This window comes from Berghia stephanieae, chromosome 1 (assembly GCF_034508935.2).
Source record: "Berghia stephanieae isolate SIO BIC M18660-M18661 chromosome 1, UCSD_Bste_1.3, whole genome shotgun sequence".
Lineage (NCBI taxonomy): Eukaryota > Metazoa > Mollusca > Gastropoda > Nudibranchia > Aeolidiidae > Berghia > Berghia stephanieae.
In genome coordinates, this window is record NC_088360.1 from 105,928,345 (window position 1) to 105,950,844 (window position 22,500).

Sequence of the window (22,500 nt, forward strand, 5' to 3'; positions counted from 1 at the left end):
ATTTTTAAAAATTTTTTTGTTATTTCCCTATACTTATCCCCGGTTGTTTTGGGAAAATGTTGATGTAAAAGCTAAACAAGGAGAGTGTAGTCGTCTAAGTCATTTACCCGTTTTCCTCGAGCAAGATAAGCATCTGAAGAAGCATAAATTATCGCTGAAAAAATCATTGGTCCTGTTATAATTGTACTGTAGAGTATATATGTATTTGTTATTTTTAACAGAAATCGGGAATGTTAACATTACAACAACCAATAGGAAACTCTTTCATCTTATTGATATAAAACGTGGTCGATAAAATAGCCTGAACCCTGAAACGACTATCTGGTCTATGCTGACGGGCAAATTCCAATGATCATTATTACTAAATTTTCAATAAATTCCTCAAAATCTTTCCAATTACTATAAGTCTGGGAATTTCTAATGCTCTGTTATTATTAATTAGACGCGTGGAAAAAAACGATATTCGAATTTTCTTGATTTTGCAAAAGAAAAGAATGACTAAAATTGATTTTGAATCTAACGCTTTGCCTGTTGAAAATTTCCTTTAGTTGTTGAAAGATATAGGGCGAGCCCATTCTATTGTGTACACGGACTGAAAGATCCCTTCTAAAAAATGTGTCTTAATAGATTCACGATGTTCTTCTAATAACCTCAATACAGTTTCATTTTCTTCGGTTTGTTCTACATAACTCGTAGACATAAACTTGACGAATTTTGTTTCTGTTTTGTATTTTATTTCCTTTTTGTTCTTGTTTTTGTTGTTGACGTTGTTGTTGCTGTTGTTCACGTCGTTGTTGACGATTTTGTTTTTGTTTATCTCTACGCTGTTGTTTCTTAAAAATTCTTTGCTGTTTTTTAAGCTCTTGTTTTCTTAACTTCTGTTCGTTCTCTTGTATTTTATTTTGTTCTTTAACTGCTTTCTTTCAATTTTTCTTCTGGTGAACTGCACTTTACGTTTTTTTGATGGTTTTGTAAACTATCTTTCCTAGAGAAGTTCTTTTGACATTTCGAACAAGTATGTACTATAGAATTGTTATGTTTCTGTTTATGACGAATTAAATTATGTAATAATTTAAAACTAATGCCACAAATTTCACAGATGTACATGCTTGGTAACTTAACTATAAATATACAATTCTACTATAATCAAATAACAATTTTTCTGTTTTTGTTTTTTAAAAAAGAACGGGAGGAAAATGCTAAAAAAAAAAAAAAAAAAAAAAAAAAAAAAAAAAAAAAAAGAATAAAAAAGAATAAAAAATAAAAATATTTAAAGTTAAATGAAAGACATATCTAACAACTAATAAATAAAAAAAAATAACTATAGAAAAAATATTATCTCACTGTTAATCATAGACGATCTGTTTAAGAGTCTTGAAAAATTCTTCATTCAGATTTTGACTTGTCCTTGTTTTTTTACACGCTGTAAATATACCACTGTTGGGGAGGCTCCGGTTTCGTTTGTATAGTCGATGGGTTTCTTCGGTTCTGAAAATAACATATGGTTTAGTTTAAAACTAGAATGTTTATCTTACAAATAAAGACATATAGTACAATTTGTAAAAGGAAATAAATAAATAAACAAATAAATAAATACATACATTTACAAAAAAAAATGAATGAATGAATGAATGAATGAATGAATGAATGAATGAATTAAACAAAAAGAAAAATCAAGGATAGTTTAAGATAGATCCAAAAAAAATAATTATAAATAAAATATTAAAATACATCAATTTTTGATTTTGGTCATCATGTATATATACAAGTAATTATTACAGAGAAATAAGAGAAGATTGCTACTTACTATTGATGGGTCAGCTCACTCCTTTTATCATTTGGGGATTTATTGATCTTCTGTATCCGAGATTTCAATTGTATCGCTGTCCGATAGGATTTCAATGACTTCGGTAGCTTTTGATGATGGTTGTTGAGTGTCCTCAAATTCTGAAACAAGATACGACTTATTTTAGTCGAAATATGTAGCGTTATGAAGAGACATATAGGGTAATTAGATAAATTTGGATACAAAAAATGTAAACATTTCAATAATAATATTAAAATCAATCCTATTATAACTCAAATGTATTAAGAGAGTTCTATATATAACTATTGAACTAAATATTGAATATTTATCACAATTACCTAAAAATACACAAAAAAACAAACAAAAAACAACAACAACAAGAAAACAAGCATACTACTATAATAAAAAAAAATAATTAAATAAATAAAAGACAAAAAGAAGTTGTTTTTTTGTTTGTTTGTTTGTTTTTTTTTGTTTGTTTGTTTGTTTTTTTTTTTTTTTTTTTTTTTTTTAAAGAGGTAAAAATACTAAAATAATAATTAAACTAAAATATTTTATATATAAAAGACACAAATGTAATCTTTAAAGGCGATGTCTTTTCATTTGAATAATAATGCTATTTATCATTTAACTCACGATTTTCTCCGTCGATCGATGAGGGTTCAGGGTCGTTGTTTAAGCACACTAGACGAACGGCTTCCTCTGTGCCTACAACATCTTCGAGCAGTAATGCCTGTAACACTGGTTTAAGTTTAGTCGTAACAGTTTCTTTTGTATTGTCAAATGCTTCTTCGAAAAATCGCACAATTTATCTTCAGGGGGTAGCATCAAACAATCATGCGCCATTTGATTGGGTGCGAAAATGCGACATCCTTTGCAGTTTGAAATATCAATAGCGTATATATGCTTCATTAAGTGGTATTTAGAAAATTGAATGAAGTTTTCCATATTAAAGTTCTTCTAAAGGAGAAGAAAAACAAAAAACAAACACATATCACAGATTGTTAAAAAAGTAAAACTTTTTGAAAGTGTTACACATCCTAAAATAAAACAGTCAGACTACCGTTGATGACGATAATAATGGTAATGACGAGGACTATTTCTTCATGTTTTCTTGTTGTTTTCTTTTTTTTTAGTTGCCGATTCATCGCTGTCTTTTTTTATTCTTCCTTGGTCAATATGTCGTATATTTTCTTTGATAATTTTAACAAAGTTTTCAATTCTTTCTATGTTCAAAGCTATAAACTTATCGGACGATAGAAGTATTCCTCAGAACAATAATGCCTAACTTTAATAACAAATGTTGATGACGATAACGATGATGATGATAATGACAATTTACATGTTCTTGTTTCTTTTCTTAGGTTTCAGTTTCTTTGTCGATGGTTCGTCGCTGTCCTCTTCATTTTCGTCTTGGTTTGCTAATATATCGTTCACTTTTCTCGACAATTTTAGTAATGCTTTCCACTCGTCTCTATTTAAGGCAATGCCTTTTTTCGATGGTAGAAGTTTTCCGTCGTCGTTACTCCCGTAATAACGTACGTGTATCTTCGGGATACCGTTAAAACTCACCTACACTTATGTGAATATTTCTATTTCCTATCGGTACAGGCTCCATCGTGAAGAAAATTGAAATAGAAAATAAATCTAAGTTAATTAAAACTCAAACACACACAAAAAATAGAAGAAATCACTTCGAACTTGTATTTCTTTAACGGAAAAGGCAAGCTCGCTGCAGTGGAATGGAAAAAACGAACAGCAGAGCTGAATTTATAGGGTAAAAGAATGCTGACTTTACAAGACTGGGCAAAAAAATGCTGACGTTGTAGGCGTGGCCAAAAAAAAAACGCTAACTCCATAAGCGCGGGAATAGTTATATCAAACGATGGGAAAATACCCAGAGCAAGGTTAAGACTTTATGACCCGTCATCTCAAAACGGTATTAGATCGGAATGAACAAGATTAAGAAAATTGAGTTTAACGTCAAAAGAGTCAAAATTAGGAAAGTTTATTATTTTGAAATTTAACTTACAAACACTCTATTTCCTCAACAAAAGCATTTATTTTAACTCAAATTTGATACAACAGGTTCAAAATTCAATTATACACAAAAGGTTAATCCAAGCTTAACACCGTTTTGAAGTGATTGGTTACGTTTGGTTTTTAAAGTGTTTTTATTTTTTTACGCGGAATATGAAATGTAAACATATGTTTGAACTTTTCAACGACAGAACGGTGCCATCGTAATGAATTACGGCGCCATCGTAATGAATTTTACAGCTGTAAAGGGCGTGAGAAAAGTAAAACGATAGCACAGATGTTTATTATAAAGTGCTTAAGAAGCTTCTGACCTAGAAAATCAGGTTTAAGTGCTGTTTTCTCACGAATATAAAATATAAGTTAATTTTCCTCTAACCGAAATTACCGGACGCCTGGAAAAAAAATAAATATATAGACGAGAACGAGCAACCAAAGGGGATAAGGTTCAAATTCAGGTTCTGAATGAAAGAGGTATATTTAGGACGTGTCTGAAAGTATGGTGTTAACTAGTAACGAGTCTGAAAGAGGATTCGGATTATGTTCGATAAACAGTACAGAAACTGGGTTAGCGTCAACTCTATGTATAATAGAGATAGACAGATAGATAGATGGAGAGAGAGAGAGGGAGAAAGAGAGAGAGAGAGAGAGAGAGAGAGAGGAAGAGAGAGAGAGAGGGAGAGAGAGGAAGAGAGAGAGAGAGAGAGGAAGAGAGAGAGAGAGGAAGAGAGAGAGAGAGAGGGAGAGAGAGAGAGAGGGGGAGAGAGAGAGAGAGAGAGAGAGAGAGAGAGAGAGAGAGGATTTCTATATCGTTAAAAAAAAAAAAAAAAAAAAAAAACGTAATAAATTGCTTGTCACTCTTTGGATAGGACGCTGGACTATCGAAAAGTACTTTCAGCTTGGTCCAACAGACCTAGCTACCTTATCATTGTGTTGTATGGATAGGGGAATAAAAAAAAAAAACAAACAAAAACAAACAAACTCGAACCCACTCCTTTTGTGTGTAAAGCGAGAGCTCTACCAATTGATGTTCCCTTCTAGAGGTTAGGTAGCGCACTTTTATCCTATCGATCAGAAGACTGGTGATAATAATGTAACTGTATTACAAACCAGTATTTAAACGAGAGAACATCTAAAAAAAAAAAAAAAAAAAAAAACAATAATAATTTTAAAAAGCAGACAGAACGTAGGGTTTTGACTTTTAACGTAAAATAAGCCACCAGGTGCAGTTGTAAGAAAGAAAACGAATACCAAGACTGTTTCTCACGATATTTAATCTTCGAGGTTGTTTGAAAACGGGTTTATCTAAATATAAACACGAGAGGGCAATAAAGCCTGTGAACTCTCAAGCAGGGAGGGTAAATGTGTTTCAGATGTGGGTGTGGAAACACGCTCAAAAGCTAATGAGATTTGTAGATATTTGTCATGGGAAAGTGTATAATAATTCTCTTTAAAAAAAAAAAACAAAAAAAAAAAAAAACAAGTTCTAAGTCCAGGAGTCAGACCTGGGAATTGAATAAACACTCCTTATACGATAGCGTGGTCGAGCGGCGTGGTCTTTGCTTCGTACCTTAAAGGTTTCAAGTTCGACTACCCGTTACGCTGCGTGGTATTTAACAAGTTACCTTGTTTTACCTCATTTTTACGGCGCTGAGCTGCGGCTGATGCCTTGGTTATGTCAGTCTTCATTTGGACTAGACACTAAAGACACATTTCCCATTGGGAATTACGAAAGGGATATTCTATATTTAATCAATAACTATAAGTCATTAGACTCAGGTGTACGAAACGGACGTATTATAAAGCATTTGACCATTCGATATATAATCGAACTCAAAATGGGAATTGAATAAACATTCGATAACAAATAATAACAATGAGTCCTTATAAATACATAATCAAACTAAAATCAATACATAATAGATATAAAAATATCGAACCAATCAAATGATTTCAATAAGCATTAGTATCAGAAAACTAGGTCAAATACAATCTAATATCCAATAAGATAATTGTATATTTAATCAATAACTATGAGTCATTAGACTCAGGTGTACGAAACGGACGTATTATAAAGCATTTGACCATTCGATATATAATCGAACTCAAAATGGAATTGAATAAAGATTCAATAACAAATAATAACAATGAGTCCTTATAAATACATAATCAAACTAAAATCAATACATAATAGATCTAAAAATATCGATTAGCAGGTAAAAAAACGATCACACCAATCATCCACATCCATCTTTTTAATCTGGTTCTAGTCATTCAGCTCTCTATATACTACTTTATATATATATATATATATATATATATATATATATATATATATATATATATATATATATAGATAGTGAGAGAGAGAGAGAGAGACAGACAGAAGGAGAGAGAGAGAGAGAGAGAGAGAGAGAGAGAGAGAGAGAGAGAGAGAGAGAGAGAGAGAGAGAGAGAGAGAGCAATGGCTAAAAGCAAATTACCTGTATTAATCATAAACCGAAAAATCGTTTGTTTTCGCTAAATCTGACATGGAGATTTCGATAAACATTGTGTCAAAAGATGAAACTTGTTCCTACTCTTAGTAGATTCGATAATACAAAAATCCTGCACTTATATTTCTCAAAACTTTAGTGTTAAACTCCTATAGGGTCTAGATCTAGTTCTAGTTGTTTTGGCGCTTACAGAACTTTTGATATTCGCAACCGAATACGATTATTACACTCTTGATTTTTTGGAATTCCAGACGTGATTCTAAATTGCTGGATAATATTGCACGAGCTTGCCCTATTCAGCAGCACTGGGACAATTTTGTGTGTTTTATTTGAACTATACAACGATAGGAGATATTTTTGTTAAATTGATTGATGATGATGTCATTAAAAATGATGATATTTTTGTGATTTTATGTCAATTGAGCTAGATTATTAAATATTTAGTCGTCGATCTGTTTTTAGTTATATATTATTTTTTGTGTTTGCCTGAAGAAGGTCTTTGAGCCTGAAACGTTCTGTATTTGGTATTTCGTTCTGTTTTGAAGCTGTTATATTCATTATTGTAAACTATGTTTTACAGTCAACAGATTTTATCAGATTTGTATCATTTTAACAAGCCTTGGAGATTGGATACGATGTCGCCCTCTATTGACACATGGGAATTGGAGCAAGACCCATTATTATTATTATTATTATTATTATTTTATTATATTATTATTATTATTATTATTATTATTATTATTATTATTATTATTATATTATTATTATATTATTATTATTATTATATTATTATTATTATTATTATTATTATTATTATTATTATTATTATTATTATTATTATTATTATTATTATTATTATTATTATTATTATTATTATATTATTATTATTATTATTATTATTATTATTATTATTATTATTATTATTATTATTATTATTATTAATATTATTATTATTATTATTATTATTATTATTATATTATTTATTATTATTATTATTATTATTATTATTATTATTTATTATTATTATTATTATTATTATTATTTTATTATTATTATTTATTATTATTATTATATTATTATTATATTATTATTATTATATTATTATTATTATTATTATTATTTTTTATTATTATTATTATTATTATTATTGTTATTATTATTATATTATTATTATTATTTATATATTATTATTATTATTATTATTATTATTATTATATTATTATTTTATTATTATTATTATTTATTATTATTATTGTTATTATTATTATTAATATTATTATTATTATTATTAATATTATTATTAATATTATTATTATTATTATTATTATTATTATTATTTTTATATTATTATTATTATTTTATTATTATTATTATTATTATTATTATTATTATTATTATTATTATTATTATTATTATTATTATTATTATTATTATTATTATTATTATTATTATTATTATTATTGTTGTTATTATTATTATTATTATATTATTATTATTATTATTATTATTATTATTATTATTATTATTATTATTATTATTATTATTAATTATTATTATTATTATTTATTATTATTATTATTATTATTATTATTATATTATTATTATTATTATTATTATTATTATATTATTATTCACCGGGACGCTAAGCCGACACTATGCCCCTGCGGGTGGTTGGATGGGAGCATCACCCTTGAATCATATACCTATGATGTTCGCATGGGTGTACGATCCGATAGTGATGTCGTTTCTTCTTCTCTTTACTAGCCTATCCTGCTTCTTTGGTTTGTGATTGTATTTTTGACAGGGGATATTTTTTTTTCTGTAAATCTTCTGCCTGTTTGTTCTTGGTTATTTATAATTTAGCTTATGATATCTTTAGGTTATGATTTTGATTTACATTTGTACTATTTTTGTTAGATTGCTTGTTTTTTTGTTTCAGCGGTCTCTCATATAACCTCAATTGTGTTGGAAGAGACCTAAAGCAACAAACAAAAAAAAACAAAACAAACTATGCCCCATATAAAGCTCGAAACTACAAGAAACACACAAGGGAGCGAGCACTCCAAGTGGAATACAAGGCTTTATTGTTACTGCCCTTTGGAGAAAACACATCGCAAATTGCATTGCGAGGCCCATACACTATCACAAAGTAACTGTCCAGAACGAACTATTCTTTGAGCGTGACAGGAAAACACAAGACATATTAATTCAGAAAAATGAGTGAAGCAGGCACATATGTTGATAATAACAGGGGCTGAATTGAGAAGAAAAGTGCCAGAAGATGATAGAGAATAGATACTTTGCGGCGACAAGGATTCGAACCCACTACTCAACTGTTCCGGCACCACTGCCTGGCCAGGAGAGGGTCGCTTTACAATCGACGCCATCGACCACTCAAAAGAAAAAGTGGTTTTAAACTATTTACTATTCTGCGAATTCTTTGTCATGGGGTCAACACACTCCGAGACTACGAATATAGTCTCGGACTATCGTCGTAGTCGCGCTCCATGAATTAGAGCCAGGAAAGTTTAACCCTTTCCTTACCAGCCATTTTCAGAAATACCCAATGACCAACTGGATAAGAGTTTATACAGATGGCTCAGTTTCCGGCCCCCTCATGAATGGAGGTGCTGGTGCACTCATACACTGGACAGATAAAACAGAAACAAAAATATCTGTATCAGTGGGTTCAATGTGCACAAGTACTAAAACTGAAGAAAAAGCCATCCTCAATGCACAAAAGAAACTATCCAGAGATCACAGAATATACGGGAAAAATGGGTTTACTTGACAGACTTGATGATGCTCTCCGGTCTATTGAAAATTACCAGGACTCTGAAGCCGCACACACTGTGGAGGCCCTTGAGGGCTTATCTGATAAAACGGGAAAAATTGTGCTGCAGTGGATTCCAAGTCATGTAGGTATATATGGAAATGAAATTGCCGATCAACTGGCCAAAGAAGGAGCCCAGAAGGAACAACCGAAGTCGTCAATCACTTACCATCAGCAAAAGAAAATAATAAAGCTAAAAATAGACAAAGAAAGGAATGACACACACCTAGAACACAACAAGCAGGATCCAATCCATGCCATTCAGCGAAGTAGCCAAGTCACTCTATTCCGCCTCCGAACAGGACACAATAGACTAAGAGGACATATGTTTACAAAGCTAGGTATTGGAACAACCCCTTATTGCCCATGTGGAACCGACCATGAAACCACTTTACATGTGCTTATGGATTGCCCATTATACAACGTGCAACGTTCGAACCACTGGGTCACCCCTACAACACTCAACACAAAGCTCTATGGTGAGGCTGAGGACCTAAAGCGGACCACAGACTTCATAGCAGATATCGGACTGCAGCCATAGATGTCCATCAGAGGAACGAAGAAAAAGAAGAAGAAGAAGAAGTTTCCCCAAAACTTTACACCTACCCAACACAAAAACAGACATTTCTAACTCAAACAGAAAAGCAACAAGCGCATTCTAACCGTAATATTGTTCGACAATATGAACTCTATTACAAAATGTCAAGTTTTTATAGCTTTAGTCAAAAGAAATGAAATCTGGATGACAAAAGTTACGGTTGCATCGTAACAAATGTGACGATTTTCCAATAGGTGGTAAGGAGGGGTGAATGGTGAGCTAGCCGTTAAGCTAAAGAGTTCTGTTATAAATAGAAACATATAACATAGAGGCGATTTAAACAGTGATTATGCTCCAATATTGGGTGAATATTAATTTTAAAAAAAATCATTGGAGCAGGCATTCATGTTGATAATAACAAGGGATGAAGTAGGTCGAAAAGTGCCAGAAAACAATAGAGAATATAAACTTTGCGGCAATTAGGATTCGAACCCAAGAAACAACTGATGCGGCACCACCACTTGGCCACGAAGGGACGCTCTAAAAATCGATGCCATCCGCCTCTCAAAAAATGTTTTTAACTCACTCAATCCTCGAGCTTTTAGCTACTTTTAAAATGTGGCAAAATGTAGGTATTAAAATGAGCATGTACATAGATATTTATATTCAACTACCATTGACATGTAAAAACTAAAAACATAAGCTTTGATATTACGCCTATGATTTGTCTCAGATAAATGCAATAAATAGGCATGGGGTAAAAGTGACCCGAGTAAACTACGGATATAGTCGGTGTTTGGATTGAGTGAGTTAAACGTATTAAGTATCCTATACTTACACAATAATAATTATCAGTTGTCATTCAGCATGGACATTAAGGAATACAAAACACAAGCTATGTAGATGGACTGCATTGAATAAGTCATGGAAATAAGTCATGCTTACTTTAAACCTGATTTTTGCTTTAGTTACCGATTTCAGAAAATAAAACCTAACATACCGTAACAGTCTACGGTGACAAAGGTGCATGTCAGAAGGTCTGATAGCCAAGCACGATTATGGGTTTGGATTAACATTGTTGTAATGGATGACAATTTGATCTGATTTGAGAGTATTTCCATTATAACGTTGGGCTCGTGACAATTTGGGTTATCAGACCTGCAAATAAGTATACATCCACCGTGACCAATGAATATTTAATAGTCGAGATACAAAAGGTTATACAATAGTTTTAGGCCCCTTTGTCGAGCTGTGCTTTGTCGTGTTGGACAGAATAAAAAGCAGGTGAATTCTCAAATGATGACTGCATAACTATATATATGTAGACGATTTGAAACTTCTAGAAGAAGTAAGAGCAACCACTTTTATCAGCTGATTAAACGTTTTTATGACAGATAATTTTAAGAAATTTATTTTTATAAAATACATCTGACTGACTGATGACGTAGTGCGCAAGAATGTGACGTGCACACAATGTGATATTTGACTCATATGACATACTCTGGAAAAAAAACCCGATTTTACACATTTGACTCTTAAGTCTTTTGCAGAAAAAGTGATTATATAATATCACATTTTAGCCCTTTAGAGATGTCATGTATCAGCCTTTTTCTTCATTATTGCTGTTGCCTTGAGATCACTTTTAAAGCATGTTGAGATCATAATTTAGTGAATATTACTCTATATGAAAGCGTGTGTTTTGTTTCGTTTTTTTTCCTATCGTTATCAGTCGATTCTTTAAAATTGTTGATTACATTTCGCAGTCTCCTGTTTTTGTAATCATCAACTGTTCATTCATATAGTAATACCAAATGGATAAAGCCTACGTACACTTATTGGGCAGGTCTGATAACCCAATTCATTGTGTCCAATTCATTACATATTCTTATATTATTGAAATCTCAACTAACGACGCAAAATATTGTCCATTACAACAAAGTTAAACAAGGCCCATAATTGCCCTGCAATGTCAGACCTCCATTTATTTACATGTCGGTTAAAACAACTCAAATTTTTTGTATTAATGGCCCGTGTTTTTCTGTTTTTTCTCAGCTTTCCCTCTATCAAAATGTTAAAAAATGTGTTTCAACCTCTGAATCAATTTATCTGAACTGAACATAGATTTTGAATCGTATTGATGCCATTTCTTCTTTTTGACCAATAAAAAACTAGACTCTTCTTTATAACTAAACAAGTTACGCACGACAAAGTATGAGATGAGGTCGTCGTTTTTCGAAAAAAATACTCTTGCTGACACGTAGTTCCGGCTAGTGATTATGAGTTCACGCCATACTTGTCTCTAAAAAAAACAGTTCGCAATCAACCCCGAGAAGATGATTATCGAAATACGATGGAGAGATCACAGTGTAGAATGCCATACCATATCTTTTCTTTTCTGCATCATCTCTGGAAGGTAGAGACTATCATTCTGGGGTCAATGCAGAGGTGTTTGAATACTGGCTAAATAACCGTTTGCTGCCTTTACTCGAAGCACCCAGACGTATTGCATTGGTCAACTCGACAATTTGGTTGCACACGATCACCTCAATGGTCGAACTTCGGCAACTATAAAAACTGATATGATTTCATGGTTCTATTCAGACAGCACTGCATATTCTGACTAAGGCCCAACTATACTCCTAGTGAAAAGAAGCAAACCAGAAACAGTTTTCAAAGCAGACTGTCTAATCAATGAGTTTTGACACGAGGTTGAGCGACTTCCCCCATATCACTGTGAGCGCAATCCAATCGGTCTCATTTGGACCCAAGTAAATGGAAAGATGAGAGGTGAAACACCAAATTTACTCTCACCGACAAGGCAATAAATTATATCACAAGGGAAGACTGGGAAAAAGCATGCTCCAACCTTCGGAAACTAGGAAAATTACATTTCATTGAATCGAGTGAGGCCACAAAATCTTTCCAGTCTTTCATTTATCCTTTTCCTCATCCTCGTCAATAGAATGCGATGATTGATGTGTCCAGTATGTATGTACATATTTGTGGAAATAATGTATAATAAATTGATGAATTTCAACTTTTGACCATTTTACATTAACTTTATGTAATCTTCTTTGGCATAAGCACAAGCTATTTCTATAAATTTTGCAATCAAAATAATGTTCAACGTGCGTAATGTTCACTGTCAATTGTATTCATCAGTAATATGTATTGATAGTTATAAAATGTAGATGTCTGATAGTTAAGGATTGCCATTCAGTTAACAGAACTTTCCATTTTAACGAATTCCTTGAAAATGGATAAATAATCTATGAGTTACGATCATTACCAGTTATCGAGTTTAATATAGCTGTTATAAATAAGCGAAATCATTTCCTATTGTTTTACAATTAACGAAAATTTTTATTTTGATTAAGACATATTGATGCAGAGGTTCATATAAACTTTTGCAGCTGTGCATTGAGGGACAGCAGAGAAAAAGAAGGAAAACACGCGCCACTTATTATAAATCTGACTATAGTATATGTAACTTACAGTCTCAAAACGGTCAGGAAGAAGTGAGACCCTGAAATAAGAACTCGGAATGAGGAGTAAGAGAAATGCGGACTTTGTGTTTGGTGCAATGTTAGAAATTCTATGTATTCTTTACCTTATCAATGCTGTAAGTTTATCTAAAATATTTACAGAAACTGTAAATCGGAGAAATGTACCAACAAACAAAACTTTGTGCAAATATTGCTGGCTAAATTTAATAACAAAGAGCTGAGTGACGTCATTTTCATTCCTTCTATAGAATAGAAAATAACCCAAGTTTGATATCTGTAGCTGAAATAGTTTCCTTCACCTACAGTTGACCCCAATATAATACTGCTTGTAGATGTTGGGTCACATATTGATAGACAGATGATATCATCAAAAATGTCTTGTGCTATTTTAAATCTATACAAAATCAGACTTGAAATAATATTTGCCTTGAAATTTTGCTTCCTTAGTCAAAGTACATTTATCACCACGTATTTAACTTGTATTTCAATTTTTATTCGTTTTCTACTTTTCAAATTACCAGAATTCTGTATACTTTGTTGATCTTTTAACACACACACACACACACACATAAACACCCACACACACACGCAATTACACAAACACACACACACACAAACACACTAAGATACGACTATATGAAGGGTTTCTTTCGGTAATCATTCCTTCCATTTTACATCATAGAAACGTTTTACAAAAGAGTGTATCTCTAATATACAAAGAAGTGACAAGATTATGGAGGAAGAAAGCACTTATATCACCTGTCTACGTAATCTCGTACTGGAGGATCCACATAGGCCATACGTCATATTTGTGGACAAAGATTTAAACCAGAGAGTTCTTACGAGACAGGAAGTCTGGGACAAGTCCAGGAGGTTTGCTGCTGTCTTGAAACGTCTTGGTCTGGGAAAGGGTGACGTCATTTGTAATACTTTGGTGAATTCCCCTGAACGTCTGCTTAGTAAGTTAAGTCAAATATTTTTAAGATTTAAACTAGTTCCAAATAAGTAGTTTTGTAATATAGGCGAGTGATCTAACATACACTTATTTACTTGATGATGGGAGCTCAAATAAATATAATATTGGCTCTTATAGAGCACACGGTATCCTCAACAATGAGTCTCTTGGCGCTTTAAATTATATGATAATAATAATGGTATAAATTTATAGTGCGCCAAACATCCCTTCATCAGGAGGGCTCTGGGCGCATAACATAGATTAACTTTATCATTAAGCCCTAACACAGTACACAAACAACGCTAATTATACACATAATCAAAAGAAAGCCTGTCGGAATAAGAATGTCTTCAATCGATGCTTGAATTCCTCTAGTGAAGACGAAGAACGTATCTCTAGTGGTAGTAAATTACACAACCGTGGACCAGAATGCTGAAAGGCGCGTTCACCAGCCTTCACTCGACAGCGGGGTGTTTTCAATTTGAGGTCGTTTGTTGATCAAAACAATATTTAAAGTACATGGCATTAAAAAAGAAATGTTTTCAAAGATTTCTTGAAAACAGAGAATGATTTGGATTCTCGGATGCTCTGTCGAATGGTGCTCCATACAGAGGGACCAAAATGAGAAAAGGACATTGTTTCCGCCTTTGTACGAATGCGTGGGATAGCCAAACGGGTGGTGTCATTGGAGGAACGCAAAGGTCGGGTTGTCGAATATTTCTTTATGAGTTCTGCGAGGTATGGATGGGGGGGGGGGGGGCAGTGTTTTTCAGAAAACGATAAATTAGGACCCAAGCTTTGAATTTGACCCTTTTCTCAACAGGCAGCCAGTCTGTGGCAGGGTCAAACCTCCGCCTTCGATAGACCAATCTGGCAGCATTATATTGGACCGTCTGCAGCCGCTTGAGCTTATTTTCCGAGACACCAAACAACAGAGCATTACAGTAATCCAACTTTGAAAATAAAAGAGAAACGACAAGTTTCCTGGTAACATCCTCATAAAGGAACCTTCGAATAGATCCAATTTTTTTTTCAAACGACACATCAATGATTTGATAATTGTCTTAATTTGATGGTCCATCGACAGTTCCGAATCTAATAATGCTCCAAGATTTTTTACCTTGTCAACATTATCTATTGACACCTCTCCTACTTTTAATTATTCCTGTCTCAAAATCTTCTGTTCCCTACATACATCACCTCCATTTTGTCGTCATTCAACCTCAGCCTGTTCCCACCCATCTAATGCCTTACACCCACTACACATATTTCACATGTACTAATGACATTTTGTAAGTACATTCAGATCCAAATAACTGGGTGTCATCGGCATACTGGTGGTAGGACCGGCCAAGCCCCTGATAACCTTTGAAAGTGGATGTATGTAGAGAACAAAAAGCACAGATCCAAGAACTGATCCATGTGGGACAACATTTACAACTACAACTTGTCGTCTATCTAATAAATAATATTTAAACCAACTGAGTGCCGTACCAGAAATGCCGAAAGTTAGTTCTAAACGTTTTAACAGTAGGTCGTGATCGATAGTGTCAAAAGCTGGTGATAAATCAAGAAGGTTAAGAAGTGTGCAGGAATACTTATCGATGATTTGGTAACCTTTATTTTGACAAGTTCGCACCACTCTTCTACACAAATCGCCAAGTCTATAATCTCCAGGCTTTATAACCCGAATACATTATAGACCACACTTGTATGGTTGTGACAAAGTTGGTTTTGTTATCTAATCCTCTCTTAGAAAAAGACTTTTTTGGTATGTACACGGACTTCAATCTCTAGGTCAACTGATAGTTCGTATCTTAAAATTAACATTACATATTCCATATTGTATTCATTTTGTTTAATGTTAGTCAGTTGCCTAAACTAATGAAAGTTCCGATTTACGTTTATTTTTTAGCCTATTTGGGGACAGTGGCATCAGGGGCGACACCCTCTCAAGGACAACTTTTTCTGGCCGACGGACAAGACCTCAGACATAATCTTAAAGAGTCAAAAGCAAAAGCCATCATCTATGACCCCAAAAATTCGGTAATTTTACAAACGTTTTTGTCTTTCAAAGACAATTCTTACAATTTTGGTGCCAATATTTCTTTCTTTACTCCCCTTTTCCTGTAATGCATACTTTATTATATATCGTTGATAAACTTGCCCTTAAGTATTAGTTCTTCCGCCAAAAATAAGACTTTCACTATTTTGTTTTCTCAAATTGCAAGGAATTAATTGGACACAATAGCATTGTAAATAAATCATAAGTTAATTAGTCTGTGTTTTAGTTTTTTTCAATATGCCTGACTCTTACTGCACAATGAATGTCTATAAAGCACAACCAATCATTTATATAATTCTGATGCAAAGACCGGGGCTCAAAGAGTGGGTTTTATAATTTCTCACGTTGTATTTATCAATACACCACATTAAAATTAACGGAAAACAAAGGCCTGGGGGCTACTTAGTGAAACACTTTATAAATCGATATAAAAAAAAGAAAAATAACGGAAAACTAACTAAATTGTAAACTAGCATCGTGCTTCTTGGCATCTGTGTAAATTATTTTAATGTTCTTTTGTTTGCAGAATGGAGTCAAGCGTAATTTTGATAAAATAAAGTTCAAGGCCGAAACTGGAGCCACTGGGTATAAAGATCTCCCTGACCTGGTCCATGTCATCGAAATTGAAGCAAAGAATGTGGAAGATGCTCAACGATGGGTTAATGTCATTGACAAAGAAGAAGAAATGTTTGTTGATGAGAACATTTCAAAAGATGATATCGCAATGATCTTTCTCACCAGCGGAACAACGGGATTTTCCAAGCTGGTACCACGTACACATCATTCTCTGTTAACTGAAACTGCTCTGTATAGAAGGGCCGGTCTTTGTAAAGATGACATTTGGTTTGTGATGCAATCTCTGGGTTGGGGCGGTGGTTTTATCTTTTCATTCCTGTCAGAGGGATGTAAAAGGGTGATCATAGACGTAACCAATGGCCTTCCAGATGACATGCCACTTGGCCATTTCGTGGTTAATATTTTCAATCAAATGAATGTGAACAAAACCTTTTTAATTCCTCGAGATATCCGTCTTGTTCTTGATTCATGTTACAATGACCTTAGAATCAATAGACTATTAGACGTAATATACACAGGAGGCGGTCCTATTTACAGCGCCACAATGGACGCACTAGGCAAAATAACAAACACAATTCACGTTGTCTATAGCGGGACGGAATTCTCTAGCAGTTCATTTTTCGAGGTCAAAAAGAAATCTGATTTCCAAGACTTCTGTTCAGGATTCCCATCCAGTTGTAACTGCCAGTTGAAAATAGTTGGTGAGGATGGAAAAGAATTGCCACCGACTGAACAGGGTGAAATTTTGGTGCATTCCAACATACTGTTTACAGGCTACCTTAACAACCCGTTAAAAACAGCAGAAATGTTTACTGAAGGTAAAGTGTTATGCTACTCTTTTATGTTTAGTTCATTTATCAGTTATCTATTATTATCCCTTTTTTACACTTTGTATTTCATGCTCTCTTACAGCGCTCAGGTGTAAAATATATACGTTTCCTGTAACAGCGTACTCTGTCAAAAGTGACTGTAGATGCACCTTCCATGTAAAGCGTTCTTGTTGACTTGGGATTCATTGTAAAGCACTTTGAGCATATGCCGTTGGTGTGCGCTTTCAAGTCTTTATCGTTTTGGTGTTCTTTTTTTAATCAATCAAGTTTCAATAACCTAGGGTGTCCATTTCTTGCTGTTATTAACATAAGTACCTGCTCCACTCACTTTTCTGAATTAAAAATTAACCCCAAATACCAGAGCTTACCCATTGTCTCAATCGTTTCTATGTTACATGTTTGTGTTGAGAATATTGGCTATTAAGCTTAAATGCTGGCCAACTAACTTCGCGGCGTTTGTGTGTGTTGAAACCCTGACCTCAAGAAGTCTAATTAAGGAAGGCTCTAATAAGACTAGAGCTAGAAGCGATCTTTTTGGGGGTCGTGGATAGCTCATACGGTAGAGTCACGCTCTCCCTGGCCAGGCGGAGTTGTCGTACCAGTAAGGTTGCGGGTTCGAGCCCCCAAAACCGCCGCAAAATTTTTGTTCTCCATTGTCTTCTGGTACTCACTTCATTTCTTGTTCTTAGTGTCCATAAAGCCTTTCCCTGTTTCATAACATATCTGACAGAAAAAAGTAACACTCAATATTCTTTGAACATTGACCAATAAATGCATAATTGCTTCACATTTTGTTCACCATTATATTCTAAGCAATGCGCCTGAAACTAGTTGCCATGGTTACGTAAAGTAAAATCACACTCTTTCTTTTGTAGCTTTTGTGATATAATGGATTCAATGCCAGTTCTTTTTCTCGTGGTAAACGCGCCAACATGTGGTATGGGGCTATATACACACTGTTTCTGACGAAACTCCATCGGAAAAAAGTCATAGGGCTTATTATTATTATTATTATTATTATTATTATTATTATTATTATTATTATTATTATTATTATTATTATATTATTATTATTATTATACTATTATTATTATATTATTATTATTGTTATTATTATTATTATTATTATTATTATTATTATTATATTATTATTATTATTATTATTATTATTTATTATTATTATTGTTGTTGTTGTTGTTGTTATTGTTATTGTTATTATTATTATTATTATTATTATTTTATTATTATTATTATTATTATTATTATTATTATTATTATTATTATTATTATTATTATTATTATTATTATCATCATCATCATCAACAGATGGTTGGTGTAGGACTGGTGACATCGGCTATTTCAATGAAGATGGCAAGCTGTTTGTGTTGTGTCGAAAAGCTGACGCCATCACTAAGGACGGTTTTACACATTACCCTGGATGGATGGAAAAACTCATTAACGAATATACGGGGCTTGAGGTATATTCTATTCTTATTTCTCTTCGCCATTATGTGTTGCTTTCTTTGAGTTCATCTGATCTATTCATCCATATATATGTTGATGATTAATGATGATGTTGATGATAATGACGATGATTTGATGGTTGTGGTGGTGTTGGTTATGATCGTGATGGCTGTGGTGGTGATGGTGGTGGTGGTGGTGGTGGTGGTGGTGGTGGTGGTGGTGATAGTTGATAATAGTGGTGGCGGTAGTGGTTGTGGTAGTGGTAGTGGTATTAAGTTGGATCTACTATATCTTTAATTAGATAAAAGTAATTACCCGATGCCTTTGGATAGGATGAAAGAGTGAAAATGGAGAGGCTTCGTATAGAACGATACAGACAATGGACGTTTCGGCTACAAACCCTTCGTCATCACAACAGTACAAAATTAATGTGGAAAACAAATAAAATCTTCTGTACTCAATGATGATACAGGTTATTTTGCATTTTATTTCATTTTATTTGTTTTCCGCGTTAATGTGTGTATTGTTATGCTGACGAAGGGTTTTGTACCCGAAACGTCCATTGTCTGAATCGTTCCTTTCTGAAGCCTCTCCATTTTCACTCTTTCGTTAGTATTTTCACGATCACAGGCTTCAGGCAGCAACTACCGTTTCCTACTTGGGTAGGATGATAGTCTATCGCAAAGTTATCTCGAATGAACTTAAAGACCCAGCTACCCATCCAGTTCTAGGTGGACAGGAAAACATTTCAATCAACCGAAAGTGATCCAAATTGAACTAATGGGTCTACCTATATTGATGTAAAGTCGATATAATTTAAATTTCACTGTCTACCAGAACACGGTTGTGGTCGGAATACCTGACCCAGTTTATCAAGAAGAGATCTGTCTATGCATGAAGCCGATGCCTGGTGTTGAGTTGTCCATTGATGACGTGAGAGAACACTGCAAGAAACTCTTCCTGACCAGCGAAAATGACAAAATGACTCCACTGCCAAAATATTACTTGATATTCGATGACTTCATCACCAACGAAAATGGGAAAATTCAACGAAAGAAGATGAGAGAAGAAGCTTTAAAGAGACTGAAGCTGGATAAGTCATAGTCAAATTCAGCTAGCCAATATTATTACATTATAATCATAAAATTTAGGCTTATACATATATATATATATATAATATATATTATATATATTATATATATATATATATATATATACATATATATATATATATATATATATATATATATATATATATATGGAGAGAGAGAGAGAGAGAGAGAGAGAGAGAGAGAGAGAGAGAGAGAGAGAGAGAGAGAGAGAGAGAGAGAGAGAGAGAGCAATGGCTGAGATCAAAACTCCTGCATAAAACATATAAATTAAAAAAAATGTTAGTTTTCGCTAAACTGGACGTGGAGATTTCTATACACATTGTAGCGATGACTATGAAAAATGTTTTTTTCTCTTTTTGAGGAAAATTTTTGTCTAAACTCCAAGCCCTATCTCCACTGAGTAAAAATGTTTTTGAATTTTGAAAATCCATTCACAAATAAACAAGTTATACAGTTTTAAAGGTGTCATTTATTTGGATGACCCGCAAAGAGGAAAAAACGCGAAAATATGGGACGCTTTTTCGGCATTTATTTTTCGACCTTTCGTTGTATCTTGCGTAATAAGTGGATTAAAAGATTGAAACTTGAAGAGCAAATTAGGATGGTGTTTTGTAAAGTACGGGAAAAGTACTCGTCATATTCATATGAAATTTTACAACCAAAAAGAAGAAATGTTCATGTATTACCTTGTCAGCGTTAAAACCTCCACGCCCGGTAGTTTAAGCAATATTTTACTCCAAAGAGTAAAAATCTTTTTTTAACGGTCTTCTGGTAATCGCACGAGTTTTGTCGCTTGACATAATCTAAAACGACCTTTTTTCTAACTGTGTGCCAACTTTCAGTCATATTCATCGATAAACAGCGTCGTAATTAATTTTGTAAAATAGCATATACGAAACGGCTTCGTCCCATATTTTGACGCGAATTCGGGCACTTCGTGAGCGAAAAAGAGGCCCAAAGATTTGTGCGGGATAGTCATTGCTACACATTGTGTCAAAAGATGAAACTTGTACCTAATCTTATTAGTTTCGAGAATAGAAAAATCTTGGACCGTATTTTTATCGAAACGCTCATCGTTAAACTCTCCTGTAACGTTTAGAAATTGCCGCCTAATGGAGTTTTGATATCACCCATCGAATATGATTCTTACACCCCTGTTTTTTCGGAATTTCGACTGTGTTCCCAAATTTAAATTGCATGAGTTTGCACGAGCTTGCACGAGCTTACAGAGCTTGCACGAGCTTACACACGTTTTCATGAGCTTACACGAGCTTACATTTGCTTGCTTGTCGTATTCAGAAGTACGTGGACAACATTGTCTGTTTTATTTCTATCACCAAATGAGGAAATGCACCGATAAAATATATTGTTAAATTGATTGCTGATGATGATAATGTCTTTAAAAATGATATTGTGATGTGATGATAAGATAATGTAATGTAATGATAATATAATGATGTGATTTTAATTGAGTTTGATTGCCATTAATTATTATTACTACTACTTCTAGTACTTATTCTATTACTATTACTTCTTCCAATGTTACGATTCTAATATGCCTTTTATCTTCCATTATTTTCTAGTAGATTCCTGTTCCTTCACACGCTGACCTCTCTTTCCACCCCGATCACTCCCCTGGGACACCTTACCCACGCCTCGCTACTGTTTCATTCATACTGCAACCACCGTTGAGTACAGACGATAGCTGACTTACGTGATTGCATTATGTCGTCTCCAACTAAAAGTTGTGATTTAGACCCCTTAAATACTGCCATTTTAAAAAAATGCATTGATGTAATTTTAACACCATTTACATGTATTGTTAATAATTCGTTGCAGTCAGGTGCTGTACCAGACATTTACAAAGTTGCTCATGTCAAACCCCTTTTGAAAAAACCTGATCTCGATAAAGAGAACTTAAAAAACTATCGCCCTGTCTCTAATCTTCCTTTTCTCTAAGATCTTAGAAAAGCTTGTTTTGAAACAATTACTGTCTCATCTTAAAAATAATTGTCTTGAAGAAAAATTTCAGTCTGCTTATAGGCAACATCATTCGACGGAAACCGCACTTGTTAGGGTTGTTAATGATCTCCTCTCTGTTATAGACAATGGTTCATGTTCTTTGCTGAATTTGCTTGACCTATCGTCTGCTTTTGATACTATTGATCACAATCTTCTTCTCAAACGTCTTGAAATTACTTATGGCGTGTCTGGTGCAGCGCTTGATTGGTTTAGGTCATATTTGTTTAATCGTAAACAGATTATTACGGTGGATGAATATA

At 33.4% G+C, this 22,500-nt stretch overlaps 1 protein-coding gene across 1 annotated transcript in view; it reads left to right on the forward strand.

The window, feature by feature from the left end:
* LOC144962437 (uncharacterized) overlaps window positions 1-20,246 on the forward strand; it is a 51,016-nt gene extending 30,770 nt beyond the window's left edge. The window contains exons 8-13 of the mRNA XM_078895384.1: window positions 3,172-3,223; window positions 13,899-14,175; window positions 16,087-16,217; window positions 16,763-17,630; window positions 18,969-19,120; window positions 19,944-20,246. Of these exons, the coding sequence (XP_078751510.1) occupies window positions 3,172-3,223; window positions 13,899-14,175; window positions 16,087-16,217; window positions 16,763-17,630; window positions 18,969-19,120; window positions 19,944-20,210 (1,747 nt within the window). The 3' untranslated portion in view covers window positions 20,211-20,246. The remainder of the gene's footprint in view (window positions 1-3,171; window positions 3,224-13,898; window positions 14,176-16,086; window positions 16,218-16,762; window positions 17,631-18,968; window positions 19,121-19,943) is intronic.
* The last annotated feature ends 2,254 nt before the right edge of the window (window positions 20,247-22,500 follow it).